Raw genomic sequence first — 15,573 nt, forward strand, 5'->3', positions numbered from 1 at the left:
GATAGGGGTTACTATTTTAAAAAACGCAGTTGATATCCGTTTGGCCTACGGCAGCGCCATCTAGCGGGCCAACCATAGCGCCATCTGGTTTCTCCCTTCAAGGTAGACAAGTTTCGTTTTTTGCAGTTTTTTCGTTTGACGCTTATTTCGTGAGATATTTGGCCCGGTCACGATCAACGGACCACCCTGTATACATCGCATCTACCGACTTCCGCCCCATTCGGATAATTTCTTCGTGGTGCGTCTTCTGTCTTAGAGCGTTTTTAAATTATACTCATTTGCTACTATCAGAAGCAGGTACACCCCTCGGTGTAGATCATCTTCTGTGCCATTTAAGACCACTAGGGTCGTCCGCGGAAGGCATCGTTGGGAGCAGTTAATTTTGGGAACTAGGTAACGCTGTTTCGCACTTCGCGCGGAAGCGAATTTGGCAGGCTCGCGGAAAGGGCTGTAAAATAGCGCACGGTGTCGACTACAGAGCTAATGTAATCTCGCCTCGTCTGGGCTCGTCAGCGCGCATTCGGGATGAAGCTGGTGGCGCGACTGCGCGGCCGGCGCGACAGCTCCTCGGGGTCCGGGACGCAGCCCGCCGGCTCGGGCAGGGACAGGTCTCGCTCGCTGTGCGTCGACCGGCTGGCGTCTCTGCTGCGCCCGCCGCCCGTCCTCGTCACCAGGGACGTCACCCTCCAGCAGGCTCTGCAGCGCCGCCGCGCCTCATCCGCCATGTAAGTCGCACCTCTGCCACGCTTAGTGCTGCTCCAGCGCCACACTTTTTTTTCCCTTATTGTAATTTTAATACCTGTACATCAGGTAGGCTGGCAGCAGCATTCTACGCTGCTCTTCAGCCTTAGAGTAGACTATGAGAATACATAAAGAATACATATAATAGACATAATGGCGGGTAAAAAACAGGAGACACAGAAAACAAAAACACGGAGCCGTTCACACTCGACGAAAAATACACTGAATCACGTTGGCACGGCGCACAAACACTGACGACTTCGACGGCACGGTGAACGGAGGAGCGTGACGGCGAACACTAAACACGTACATGATGGCACACACACGAGAAAACGATAGCGATGATCTCCGGCGCGCGAATGCCCACATAGCGTGTGCGAGTCCGGGGACCTGCCAAGAGGTGAGAAGGGGGGAGGGGGAGGGAGAGGGGAGAGGAAAGATGTCAAGGCAGAGGAGATGGTAGGAGCAGGGGTACGGGGAAGCCCGGGGGAGGAGTGGGGGAAAGGGAAGAGGGAGGGGAAGGGAGAGAGAAGGGAGAGAGGGTGCCCAAAGGAACAAACACAGGGTGAGGGAGGGAGGATCAAAGTTGGTAGGAGGGGTGGATGGAGGGGAGGAGGGCATCATCAGGGAGGGGGAGCTGGCAGAAGCCACCTTGGGAGAGGGTGTGGAGAGTGGATAGATGGAGAGCAAGTGGGACGTGGAAGTACAGGCGCGGCAGCGGATGGGGGCGGGAGAGGATGGGAGAGACTGGCGGGTGAGGAGGATCGAGTTTGCGGGAGGTGTAGAGGATCCGTATCCATTCGAGGAAAATGAGGAAGTGGGGGCAGGGAGTTAGGTCCAACAGGATCCGCGTGGGGGAGGGGAGACGGATGCAATAGGCGAGGCGAAGAGCATGGCGTTCTAGGATCTGAAGGGATTTGTAAATGTAGGGGGAGCAGAGATCCAGGCAGGGTGGGCGTAGCAAAAGATAGGGCGAATGAGGGATTTATAGGTATGGAGGATGGTGGAGGGGTCCAGATCTCAAGTACAGCCGGAAAGGAGTTTGAGGAGACATAGTCGGGAGTCTGCCTTGGCTTGGATCGTCCGGAGGTGGGGGGTCCAGGAGAGGCGACGGTCGAGGGTGACACCAGAAGGATTGACCTTAAGCAACCACTGGTTGCACCAGGCGGTGAATCGGTCAAGATGGGATTGGAGAAGCTGTTGGGAGCGCTGCAGGGTGGGGGCAAGGGCAAGGAAGGCAGTGTCATCGGCGTACTGGAGAAGGTGGATTGGGGGGTGAAGGCGGCGGTATGTCCGCCGTATACAAGAGTTACAGAAGAGGGGAGAGGACGGAACCCTGAGGCACACCGGCGGAGGGGGAAAAGGTGTAGGAATCCGTGTTGTGGATGGTGATGTAGGAAGGACGTTGGGAAAGAAAGGAGCTGATCAGACGGATGTAGTTGATACACACATTTATAGCTGCGCACGCTTATCAGTGGTTTTGCTATGGCGAGTGATGTTGAGTAAGTAAACTGTTGTACGTGCAATATCGTTAAGCCGTTGGCACACGGACCATGCTGTCGAACGTTAACGTTGATTGTGCCTAGTTCAACGTCCTGCTGAACGCTCAGGGACGATGTGACTTGTGCATACGGTACGTGGGCCCCAACGTGGTATACACAATTGCAATGCACTCCTGCGGCAGCTGAGGGATATTTGTAGTTCGTAAATCACATTGTTTACTCAACGGGCGTGCGTAAATTTCCCATGTTAGCTCTATTGAAATGCTCATTTCCTCCATCACCCACAAAAAGGAAAGTACCATGTCCAATCAATAAGGACACAGGCTTATAAGAGTTCCATTACAAACAGTGCGGTACAAATTTGGAATACTTCTCCGCATAAGATAAACATTATTTCATCATCCCCACATTTTAGTAAGACCCCCAAGGTCAGTGTGACTCGCCCCCTTCTCTCCCCCGAGTCCTTTTGCATTTCCCTCCTCTGCCTTTTCTCATTCCCTCTCGCGTCTCCCCCACCCCTCTCCCCCCTTATGAGTCCTCTCACTCCTTGGTTCCCCCCCCCCCCTCTTTTCCGTTTTTATTCCTCTCCTCCCTCCTTGTTTTTCCCCCCTCCTCCTGGTCCCCCTCCCCCCTTCTGCCCTTGACTCGGTAGTGTCATCTTTGTGCCGCCATCTTCGTGCAGTGTTTTACAGTGAGTGTTCCGTGTTGTGTGTCTTTTGGGAAGTGTTGCGAATGGCCATCATACAGTCGCTGGGTGTGATTTTTTATCTCTTGTGAACAGAAACCAGACTGTCGCCATGTTTTTTTAATTGTGTGTCTACTATGTTACTTGTCTGATTCCTGTGTATTTTCTTAACATTGCCAACCCCTTTGCTTTCTGTTTTAACTTTCCTCATTTTTTCACCATTTTACACTTTAAGTCACCGTTTTATCGCCTGTTTTTCTTGTTTCTTTTCTTCTTCCGTTTTTAAAAAAGTCTTTAGGCTGTAGAGCAGCGTCCTAAGCTGCTGCCAGCCCACCCACTTCGGGGGGAATTGAAAATCAATAAAGGGGAAAAAAAAACAGTTTTACTCGATCACTGTTCCTACCCAGTAGCAGAATCTTTGCAACATATGAATTACGAAGAGTAAAAGAAAAAGGAGCAAAATATCTTTATACAAGTAGCGCAAGCTGTTCGGTAGATTAAGCGAACCGAACAAACTCACCCCTCGATAAAAGGTGAACTTATATTTACATAACATCAAATATTATAGTATGTACTTACATTAAACTAATAATAAAGTATCAGAACCTAATAAAAACGAGAATGTTAGGAAAAACAAAAATAGGTAGTGGCAAGACGCGAACTACCACTCCAAAACACAACTCAATAGTGGACAGTGACGCTAGTCATTACCCTACGTCAACAACATACCGAATGTTTTTAATCATAGTATGTTACCCGTGCTGAAAACCTTAATCATACATATGTTACTAATTGAAATTTAATTATAACAAATTGTACCAAGAACAATACGTTTTGGGTGGATCTTCAGTGTGTCGCTGCTTTTAATAGCCTACTCTCATAATACGCAAGTTACAATAATTCTTTTGCCACGAATATGATGTTTCTCATTATTTTATTGGAACGAATCACACAGCTAACAACGGGTTTTCCAGTGATTCTCAATTTCCTGGTGTTCAGAAACAGCATATATACATATAGGCTTGAAATGAATTCCAACATGGCGCCTCACAACTCTGTACTGAAGGGAAACGGCGTGCGTGTGACGTAGGTGGCGTTGTGCCATCTCATTGGTCAACGCTCAGACGCACGCTCAGTATATCTGACATGCCAGATATTGCTCTGCACGTTCGGAAAGACTCCCGAACGTGCTGTTCCACGCTATGACGTCATAAACTCGGCACGCTCAACGCTCAACGTTCGGATGCAAGGTCCGTGTGCCGACGGCTTTAGCTGCCCTCACGTGTCTGCCTGTGGCCCCGACCGCCCCAGCGTAAGATGCAGCGACACGAACAGCGTCGCTGTGAGCAGTGCGTGCAGGGGGGCGTGGGCATGTGCTCGTATATGTGCATTGTGCTACTCGAGTACCTCTGCATTATCCGACATACACATTATGCAACAACTAGCAAGACAGCCTAAGTTCTTCCTCACGGTTCAAGTTATCTCCATACGAAATTCAGTCGAAATCATTTCTGCATTTCAGTCGTATAAACGTCCGCCCCCGGTAGCTGAGTGGAAGCTGGCACGGTAACTCAGCGTGTTTGGTCAGAGGGCTAGCTGCCCTCTGTAATAAAAAAACTGAGTTAATAAATCGACAATGAACTGAAACGGGTGTCTTTCGACGTCCGCCCCGAGCAGATACAACGAACAAAAACGAAAAAAATGAGATAAAAAAAAAGTGGTCAGCGCGACAGATTGCCAATCCTAAGGGCCCAGGTTCGATTCCCGGCTGGGTCGGAGATTTTCTCCGTCCAGGGACTGGGTGTTGTGTTGTCCTAATCATCATCATTTCATCCCCATCGACGCGCAAGTCGCCAAAGTGGCGTCAGATCGCAAGACTTGCACCCGGCGAACGGTCTACCCGACGGGAGGTCCTAATCTCACGACATTTATTCATGGTCGTATAAACGTCACAGACAGAATTGCTTGTGCATTTATATTATTAGTATGGAAACACGGACTAAAAATGTCCAGGATTTTCATAACATGCCAATCAATAAAGGCACTTTCTCAAATATAAAGTTCAAAAGTCAAAGAATAAATAGCTTTTTTCAAAGAGCAGATGTGTTTCCCTAATTCGCGTTTTATTGTTTAAATCAAAAGATATCTTGGACTACACGCTGTAGAAAGAGCCTATGTTCTTCCTCAGTGTTTAGACTACCTCCATACCAAATTTCATCAAAATTGGTTCAGCAGTTTTGTGGTGAAAATTTAACAAACATACTGTCGCATTTATATGATTTTCATGAAATATTTGTTGACTGGAATATACTGATTTTTGTTGTTGTGGTCTTAATTCCACCTCTCCACACTAAACTGTCCTGCCTCCTCGTCACTGCATAACAATTGCAGCCAACATCCATTTGGATCCGTTCGGTGTATACATGCCTTGATATGTCTCACAATTTTTACCTCCCACGATTCGCTGCATTCTCAAACTGACGATTCCTTGGTGACTCAAGAAGCCGATCGCTTCTTTTAATCAAGCTGTGCCATAAACTTCCCGCGCGACCACTACGATCGCAGGTTCGAATCCTGCTCCGGGCATGGATGTGTGTAATGTCCTTAGGTTAGTTAGGTTTAAGTAGTTGTAAGTCCTAGGGGACTGATGACCTCAGATGTTCAGTCCCATAGTGCTCAGAGCCATTTAAACCATAAACTTTACCGCACGACCGCTACGGTCGCAGGTTCGAATCCTGCCTCGGGCATGGATGTGTGTGATGTCCTTAGGTTAGTTAGGTTTAAGTAGTTCTAAGTTCTAGGGGACTTATGACCACAGCAGTTGAGTCCCATAGTGCTCAGAGCCAACCAGACAAACCATAATAAACTTCCTTTCTCCCAAATTCGATGCAGTACCTCTGCATTAGTTACTCGATCGACCCATCTAATCTTCAGTACCTTCTTGTCTCACCGCATTTCAAAAGCTTCAGTTATCTTCCCGTCTGAGCTGCATGTGCAGAAAAGACTGAATATTTGAATTTTTTTCTAACTAATATGATGTGGTCCACCACGAATTCCTTTCCTGCTCTGACTTCTTCGTCTCAGAGTAGCACTTACACCCTACATCCTCAATTATTTGTTGGACTTATTCAAATGCTCGTCTTCCCCTACAGTTTCCACCCTCTACAGTTCTCTTTAGTACCGTGGAGATTACTCCCTGATGCGTTAACACATGCCCTATCATCCTGTCCCTTCTTCTTGTAAGTGTTTTTCGTTTTTCCTTCCTTCGTCGATTTTTCGGAGAACATCTTCATTCATTATCTTATCAGTCCCTCTGATTTTCAGTATTCTTCTGTAGCACCACATCTCAAACACTTCGATTCTGTCTTGTTACCACTGCCCACGATTCACTATCATACAATACTGTACTCCAAACATACATTATCAGAAAATTCTTCCTCAATTTAAGGCCAGTTTTTGATACCAGCTGACTTCTCTTTGCCCGGAATGCTCTCTTTGCCTGTGCTAATGTGTCTTTTATGCCCTCCTTGCTTTGTCTGTCATGGGTAATTTTGCTACCAAGGCAGTAGAATTCCTCAACTTCGTCTACTTCGGAATCCCCAATTTCTGCTTCAACTCATTAAATTTATATTTGATGTTAAAAATTTTCTTGTCTTTTTTTTTAGTCTGCCATCGTCACTTATTTTACGACTCAAACAGCAAAACACATCTACTGTTAGTGTGTCTTTTCCTAATCTAATTCCATCAGCATCGCCTGATTTAATTCGACTGCTTTTCGTTACCCTTGTTTTGCTTTTGTTAATGTTTATCTTACACCGATCAGCCAGAACATTATGACCGCCTACCTAATAGACGGCACGTCCACCTTAAACGCGGATAACAGCGGCCGCGGGAGATTAGCCGAGCGGTCTCAGGCGCAGCGGTCACGGACTATGCGGCTGGTCCCGGCGGAGGTTCGAGTCCTCCCTCGGGCATGGGTGTGTGTGTGTGTGTGTGTGTGTGTGTGTGTGTGTGTGTGTGTGTGTGTGTGTGTGTGTTTGTGTTTGTGTTTGTGTTTGTGTTTGTCCTTAGGACAATTTAGGTTAAGTAGTGTGTAAGCTTAGGGACTGATGACCTTAGCAGTTAAGTCCCATATGATTTCACACACATTTGGACATTTTTGACGACAGCAGCGACACACCGTGGCATGGAAGCAATGAGGCCTTGGTAGGCTGATGGAAGGAGTTGGTACTACATGTGCACACACGTCACCTAAATCCCATAAATTACGGGTAGGGGGCGATGAGCTCTGATGCCACATTCAACCACATCACAGATGTGTCGATCTGGTTTATATATAGTGAGATGGGGGGGGGGGGGGCAGCACATCAATTGGAGCTCGCAATTATGTTCTTCGAACCATTCCATCACCTTCCTGGCCTTGTGACATGGCGCATTATCTTGCTGAAAAATGGCACTGCAGTTGGGAAGCAAGATCGTCATGAAGGGGTATAAGCAGTTTGAAACCAATATACGATACTCCTTGGCCGTCATGGAGCCTTACATGAGCTCCTCTGGACCCAAAGCTGCAAAAAAAAAAAAAAAAAAAAAAAAAAAAAAAAATGGTTCAAATGGCTCTGAGCACTATGGGACTTAACATCTATGGTCATCAGTCCCCTAGAACTTAGAACTACTTAAACCTAACTAACCTAAGGACATCACACGCATCAGTGCCCGAGGCAGGATTCGAACCTGTCGCGCGGCTCCGGACTGAGCGCCTAGAACCGCTAGACCACCGCAGTCGGCCCCAAAGCTGCCCACGTGAATGTTCCTCAGAGTATAATTTAGCTGCCGCCAGTTTGTCTCCGTCCCGCCGTACAGGTGTCAAGGAGCTGTTCTCCTGGAAGACGACGGATTAGCACCCTCCCATCGGCATGATGAAGAAAGTATCGGGATTCATCAGACCATGCAACGCTATGCCACTGCGCCAACATCCAGCGACAATGGTCACTTGTCCATTTCCGTCGTAGTTGCCGACGCCTTGGTGTTAACATTGGCAGATATTGAGTCGTCGGCTGTGGAGGCCCATCAATAGAAGTGTTCGGTGCACTGTGCATTTAGACACACTTGTACTCTGCCCAGCATTAAAGTCTGATGTTAGTTCCGACACAGTTCGCCGCCTGTCTTGTTTTAACAGTCTGCCCAACCTACGACGTCCGACATCTGTAATGAGGGGTACCTGCCCAACCCCTGACGTCTGGACATGGTTTCACCTTGTGTCGAAGACGCACACCATAGCACTCCTCGAACACCCGACAAGTCATGCAGTTTCCGAAACGCTCGTGCTGAGCCTTCAGGCCATCATCTCCCCTCTGTCAAACTGAAATAGATGGCGCGCCTTTCACATTCTACACACGTGCGTGTGTCCAAGTAGTAGTCATTCGTCGCCAGATGGCATTTTTATCGCGTGGGGCGTTTATATCGATAGTAGTTCGGTGGTCATAATGTTCTCGCTGGTCAGTGTTTATCCTCCTTTCAAACCACCGTCCATTCCATTCAGTTACAATTGGAAATCTTTCTCTGTGACAGAATTAGATTGTCATCGGCAAACCTCAAGTTTTTATTTCCTCGCCGGCCTCGGTGGTCGTGCGGTTCTAGGCGCTCCAGTCCGGAGCCGCGCTGCTGCTACGGTCGCAGGTTCGAATCCTGCCTCGGGCATGGATGTGTGTGATGTCCTTAGGTTGGTTAGGTTTAAGTGGTTCTAAGTTCTAGGGGACTGATGACCACAGCAGTTGAGTCCCATAGTGCTCAGAGCCATTTGAACCTTTTTTTTTTTTTTATTTCCTCTTCCGGAACTTTAATTTTTTTTTTCTTAATTCCTTTTTGTTTTCTTTTACTGCTTGCCCAGTGTACAGACTGAATAATATCGGGGACGGAATACAACCCTTTATGACTCCCTTCTCAAGTACTTCTTCTCGTTGTTGTCCTCTTATAACTGCAGTCTGGTTACTGCAAAAGATGTAAATAGCTTTTCCTCTCTGTCTTCTACGCGTGCTACCTTCAGAATTTCAAAGAGTGTATTCCAGCCAAAATTGCCAAAAGCTTTCTCCTAATCTATAAGTGCTATAATCGTACGTTTGCCTTTCCTTAACCAGTTTTCTAAAGTTAGTCGTTAATCCAATATTACCTCGCATGTTGGGCCGGCCCGAGTGGCCGAGCGGTTCTAGGCGCTTCAGTCTGGAACCGCGCGACCGCTACGGTCGCAGGTTCGAATCCTGCCTCGGGCATGGGTGTGTGTGATATCCTTAGGTTAGTTAGGTTTAAGTAGTTCTAAGTTCTAGGGGACTGATGACCTCAGATGTTAAGTACCATAGTGCTCAGAGCCATTTGAACCTCGCATGTTGACCCATTTCTCCGAAGTGCAAACTGATCTTCCCCGAAGTCGGCTTTTATCAGCTTTTCCATTATTCTGTAAATAACTGAAATTTTTCCGATCTCTTAAAATATTTATATTGGCCGGAATACACACTATAGAACTCTGAAATTATCAGGAATGACATTCATAGAGCGAAAGGTTTTCCATAACTTGCACAAGAACCACACTGCAATTTATATGTGTCGAAGGGCATGAAAGGTAAGCAGCAGTTGAGAGGGTAGTCCCTGGCGTTATTTTATCATTCAGGGTGGTTAGAATTAAACTTTCGTTCCTTGAGGCAATACAGACGGAAAACTACTTACCGTATGGTTACCCATCTTGAGAAGAATGAGTGTGTTAGTCTCATGATTTGCCGTTACTGGTACGACGACTTAGGAACAGCTCGGACCACAAGAACCAAGATCATGCAGCGTGGAAAGCAGAAATTAAGCCGTCGGCACACGAGACGAGTTAGCTAACGTTGACGTGGCGCTCTACTAGTTTCGTGACGTCATTTTAGGTTAAGGAGTCATTTCGTCACGTGAAACACAAAATAAGTTCTTCCATGATTCGGTGACGTGTCATGTAAAGAAGAATCAATGGCAGACAAGAACGCTTTCTACGTCACAAGCAGAAAGCTTGGAGACCTGCAGAAAGCAAGACGCCATATCGCATTTGTCATGTCCAGTAGAAGGCCATTTTAGTTTATGTTATACCTTAAACACCACGAATATTTGCTGTTCCTTAAGCACTAGCACAATGAATGTCTCGAGAACGAATCGTTATTGGTACGATTTGTTGTAATAAAACGTCGGGAAACGTCACATTGGTGATTAAAGAAGTTTCATATTTAGTAATTATCGCGTTACAGCTCGCGTGTTATGAGAATTTAACACTTAGACGATTAAAGCCCAAAGAAGACTTTAAAATAAAACTCAAAGTCGCTGATCACAGAGCTACCACCTTGCATAGTGAGCGAAAGCGCCTCGTTATGGAAAAGAGGACAGGGCGGTGGAGGTTTCAAATACTGCTATATCAATTTTTTTTAACTTTAATATTTCGTAAAAGGTTGTGGGACTTTCTTAAGAAATTAATAGAAATAATTTCTGTAGTACCTGATGTTATGTAAATGTGTGTTCTCTGTCAAGAGTGAGTTTTTTTTCGATTTGGTGAACATTTTTAAGCTGATGTCCTTATTGACTTGACACGTACCTTCCCTTTTTTGTATTATTACATGTTCACAGATATTAAAGCTTTTATTTGTGTTTACCACAGACAGAACAACGTAAGTAGCGCATGGATAAGGGAGGAAATGTGTTTTTCAATAAAGCTAATGTAGGAAGCCTACGTGTGTCCATTTTCGTGGACAAACTTTATTGTTTGCGAGGTAAATAAAGCCGACAACTGCCGCTGGAGAGCGCTGAGAGCGCTAAATCATTTTAACCAGATCGTCCCGTGTGCCGACGCCGTTGTCGCTCGTGACGCTGGATATCCCGTCTGCGTGCACGTCAACGTTAGCTGTCTCGCCCCTTGTGCCGACGGCTTCATTGTAAACTGCTTCGCCAACATGTGATCCGCGCTCTACGGGAGAGAGATGTTGTGGACTCAACTGCTTTGATGCACGATGGAGCTGAGCTCCACCTCGTACAGCTCGACAGGTCACTCAGTTACTTCGTAACTCATTCGGAGAAAAGCGAATGATTGGCCGATCGTTCCAAACTGCGTGGCTACTAAGATCATCAGATTTTAACTCGTGTGTTTTCTGGCTGTGGGCTTACCTGAAGGACGGGGTCGATCAACGGGACACTAACATCCGGTGGAGGCTGAAGATGACCCTAGCGATGGAGGCAGCCAAAATACGACCTAAGATGTTTCGGGCAGCCGTAGAACAGTTTTTAGTGCGGTTCCACGTTGTCGTCGATACAGATGGTCGTCACTCCGAGAAACCTTTTTTACCTGGAACCTAAACATAGTACGCAGTGGAGGGGGGGCTCGTGTAAAGTAGCTAAAATTTAATGATAACCACCCTCCACATCGAAAAGCAATGAAGGAAACCAAGGAGGAATTTGGAACAGAAGGTTAGGAAGAAAAATAAAAAAAAATTGAGGTTTACCGACGATATCGAAATTTTTGCAGAGCCGGTATAGGGCGTGGGAGCTCGACTGAACGGAATCAATAGTGCCTGACAAGAGATTATATGATGAACATCAGCAAAAGTAGAACAAAGGTAATGGAGCTGAATCGAATTAAATCAGGTGATATGGAGGAAATTAGATTAGGAAGTGAGACACTCAAAGTAGTAGCGGAGTGCTGTTCTTTGGACGGAAAAATAAGTGACGTCGAGAATAGTAAAGGAAAGATTAAAAATATTGCCTGGAAATAGTGCGAATAACCCTCTAAAAAATAAAGATAAAATAATATCTAATGTAAGTTTGAGATAATCGATCAAATATCGATCAGGCGAGCTTTCATCGCGAAGGGTGCTCGGAGCAACGCACAGATTTACATCAGAAGCGCATACGATTAAGTAAGGCTTACGCAGCGATATTCGAGAACACCACGTGTACGCCGGCAGGGCCGTAACTAGGGGAACTGAGTGTACTTTCACAAGTATACGTTTGAAGATGAGCAGACGACTCTGTGCCGAAATATCGTGGCACCAAGTTCCCTACATCCGATAGTTCTCCATAAACATCACGGGATATGAATTTAAGATATTTCTGAAAATATTTATCTAGATTGTAGCCTCATACGGAAGCGAAAAAGTAGATGTAAAACAGTGGAGACAAGACAATAATAAAATGTTTCGAAATGTGCTGCAGAGCAATGTTGAAGCATAGGCAGGCAGATGAAGTTCCTAATGAATCGCATCGAGGGGGCTGCAACTTTGTGGCACAAGATGACCTAAAGAAATGGCAGGTTGATAGGACTTAGCCTGAAGGATCAAAGATTAGGGTAAACAGGTTGACGTAGATTTAGGTTATTGTTGTTATGCAGATACGCAAACACTTTTACAACACGGATGGATGCGGAGAGCTGCCCCAGTTCAGTCTTCGTGCTGAAGATCGCAACAAAATTGTTTATTTGTTTTAGGGAATCGGCCTCTTCAAAAAATGGCTTCTGAGCACTATGGGACTTAACTGCTGAGGTCATCAGTCCCCTAGAACTTAGAACTACTTAAACCTAACTAACCTAAGGACATCACACACATCCATGCCCAAGGCAGGATTCGAACCTGCGACCGTAGCGGTCGCGCGGTTCCAAACTGTAGCGCCTAGAGCCGCTCGGCGGCCTCTTCACATTATTTGTTTTTCCTGGCCAGGTTTTTCATTCTAACGAGTGTTACATACATCTGGTGTGTTACAAGAGACCACCACACCAGAGAGTTGATTAAATCATAGCGAACGCTGCCGATCGTGGTTGATGGGTTGGAAGAACGTTTTCAGGCAGATTCCCACATATCCATCGCTCCTTATCGACAGCCATCTTCTCTAAACCAAATACAGCGTGTTTCACGGCAGTTTCAGTAGTCTCGCTGTGCATTAGATGTTTCTGGCCTGGTCTAATGTCGGAGGATTTTCCATGGTGACAATGGGATCTTTCCAGACCGTTGGGGTGTAAATAAAGCAGCAGAAATGATTTGCCTCGAACTAGCTCAAAGTAGGGAAGGTCGGCACGAATGATAATGTTTGCTATTACAGTAGGAGTCATTTAATCTGTTGCTGACTGGCTGAAATGCTGAATGTTTGGAAGTTTCTGGAGGCTGCAAAGTGTAGCGTAGCGGTGTACAGAGTGAATCTCACGGATTAGGCGTTGTGCGGTAGCGTCCTCGCTTCCCACGCCCGGGTTCCCGGGTTCGATTCCCGGCGGGGTCAGGGATTTTCTCTGCCTCGTGATGACTGGGTGTCGTGTGATGTCCTTAGGTTCGTTAGGTTTAAGTAGTTCTAAGTTCTAGGGGACTGATGACCATAGATGTTAAGTCCCATAGTGCTCAGAGCCATTTGAACCATTTTTTTTTTTTTTTTTATTAGGCGTTGTGCATTACGAAGAGTGGATGATCAGTGTTTCGGGTTTCTAAAATGAGTATTTGGTCTACAGGAGCCGGTAGAATCAAGTAGTTAGAGAGCATCGGAAGCTGATATTTCGATTCGTGTCAGAGACTGAAATGGCTCTGAGCACTATGGGACTCAACTGCTGAGGTCATTAGTCCCCTAGAACTTAGAACTAGTTAAACCTAACTAACCTAAGGACATCACAAACATCCATGCCCGAGGCAGGATTCGAACCTGCGACCGTAGCGGTCTTGCGGTTCCAGACTGCAGTGCCTTTAACCGCACGGCCACTTCGGCCGGCATGTGTCAGAGACTGGGGACGTGGAAGCCTGCGTGGAAGGGCGTAGTCGTGATGTTTGGGGTACACTACCTTTTCAGATGCAACGCTTCACATCGCAAGGTGTGAGAAGGCATTATTAAGCTTTTTAAAACATTTTACTTGGTTTCTATTGGAAAGTCAGCGGCTCTCACAAATGTTAATTTTTTTGTAATAAACAGTCCCAACGGCATAAAAATGTTTATTTATTTACTGGTGACGAGTTTCGACCACTGTTCTGGTCATCATCCGCAGTGGTTATATGCCTCCTAGACAGGCGTCTGATCATCACCAGCTTCACCAGACCTTCATGGAGTAAACGGTCTGATGATGATAAGAACGTAGTCAAAACTGGTCACTAAATAAACATCTTCATGCGGTTGGGACTGTTTTATCATATAACATTTTTAGCATTATTAAGCTTTGGCAGTGGTTATTCGTTGGGTTCTTCCGCTAAGAGTGAGCTCACCAGCAGAAGTTTTTATTTCTCTTTTATTAAGAAAAATGTTAATATGAGGTTAATAATTCACATCCCTGATAACACTTTTTAGTCCAATGGTTTCCGTTGCTTCTGCGTACAGCGAGGGCAATAAACTACTCTGTACGTTTTTACGATTTACCCACCTTTTTACGAAACGCAGTTGTGGAAATGGGTGTGACGCCTTCACCGGAAAGTCTCGAAACGATTTGTTGTAGTGAATGCTTTAATCACTTTCCGGGATCAAAGTCGAGGCTGTCAAGCTAGCTTATCGTATTTATCCGACTTTCATTTAAAATGTCTCACCTGTACGGGAATATCCATAACGGATGTGTGAGTATAGGTTGTTGACGCATGGTTGACGACATATGGAAGTTTGGGTGTGACGGTGAATCGTGTGCACAGGTACCAAAATGGTATGGCTACTGCTAGCGAAAAGCGGGAAATCCGGGAAATCCAGGATCGAGTCCCGGTTTGACAAAAATTTTCCTTGTCGCCTTTCCATTCCACTGCTGACGGTCGTTGATATTCGCAATTGCCAGTACATTTAATGTATTACGAAGAACATGCCGTCTTATACGGTGTGTGTCTTCAGCACGTGCTCATATTAGTTCAATACAGCTACGTCTACGATTGTAGCCTGGTTTACGACACCTCTCGTTCGTCGGGGGAGGCCGTAATCCCTTTTCCTTCCTTTTCATTTTTAATGTTGGATCTAATAAGTTTTTTTGCAGCAACTTTCTTACATTGACAACTAATAATATAACGCAATCAAGTAAATAGTTTAAAGCTTGTCTATATCATCATACGATATTGTTTACGATTCGCTATGGCTGAAGTCACGAACGATGGCGGTCAAGTTTAGGCTTATCCTGCGCACATACGTCACGTGTACTCCGACAGCCAATGAGCGTTCAGTGTGTTCTGAGCGCTCTGCTGTGAATGCCGTAGCTAATTCGAGCACTGAACGTGATCGTAGCGAGTTGTTTAGTGAATTTAGATTCCATTTTCTGCGAATTGTCATTGCTGATAGTGGTGATAAGTGATAAATACTGCATAAGTAAGCGAGAGACATAATTTGAGGGATACACGCTTTCTCCAAGAGGAAAGCACGAGCATTCGCGTACCGCAACTGTCGCTTGGTATCGTCAACTACGCAATACCCATCCGTGATTCGACATGAGTAACCGTCATTGTTCGTGGATCGGACTATAGTAGCTCTACAGTAAAGATGAAGGTCCAAGTTGAGGAAAAAAAGCGTAAAAGAGACTGTATACGCTGTAGTTCTTCCCAGATAGTAACGACTTTAGTGAACACGAAAGGGGAGAGTTCAGTGTTATCAAATCTAACAACAGGCAATTTGTGGTATGCAAGTGAAGAAGATATTTCCAGAATGAAATTTTCA

General features: G+C 45.8%; 1 protein-coding gene across 1 annotated transcript in view; it reads left to right on the forward strand.

Annotated features, from left to right (window-relative positions):
* Nucleotides 1–525: 525 nt before the first annotated feature.
* Nucleotides 526–15,573, forward strand: part of LOC124555947 (GTPase-activating Rap/Ran-GAP domain-like protein 3) — a 694,419-nt gene continuing 679,371 nt past the window's right edge. Inside the window, exon 1 of the mRNA XM_047129996.1 lies at nucleotides 526–725. Coding sequence (XP_046985952.1) covers nucleotides 526–725 — 200 coding nt within the window. The remainder of the gene's footprint in view (nucleotides 726–15,573) is intronic.

The sequence above is a fragment of the Schistocerca americana genome, chromosome X (assembly GCF_021461395.2).
Source record: "Schistocerca americana isolate TAMUIC-IGC-003095 chromosome X, iqSchAmer2.1, whole genome shotgun sequence".
NCBI classification, from domain to species: domain Eukaryota; kingdom Metazoa; phylum Arthropoda; class Insecta; order Orthoptera; family Acrididae; genus Schistocerca; species Schistocerca americana.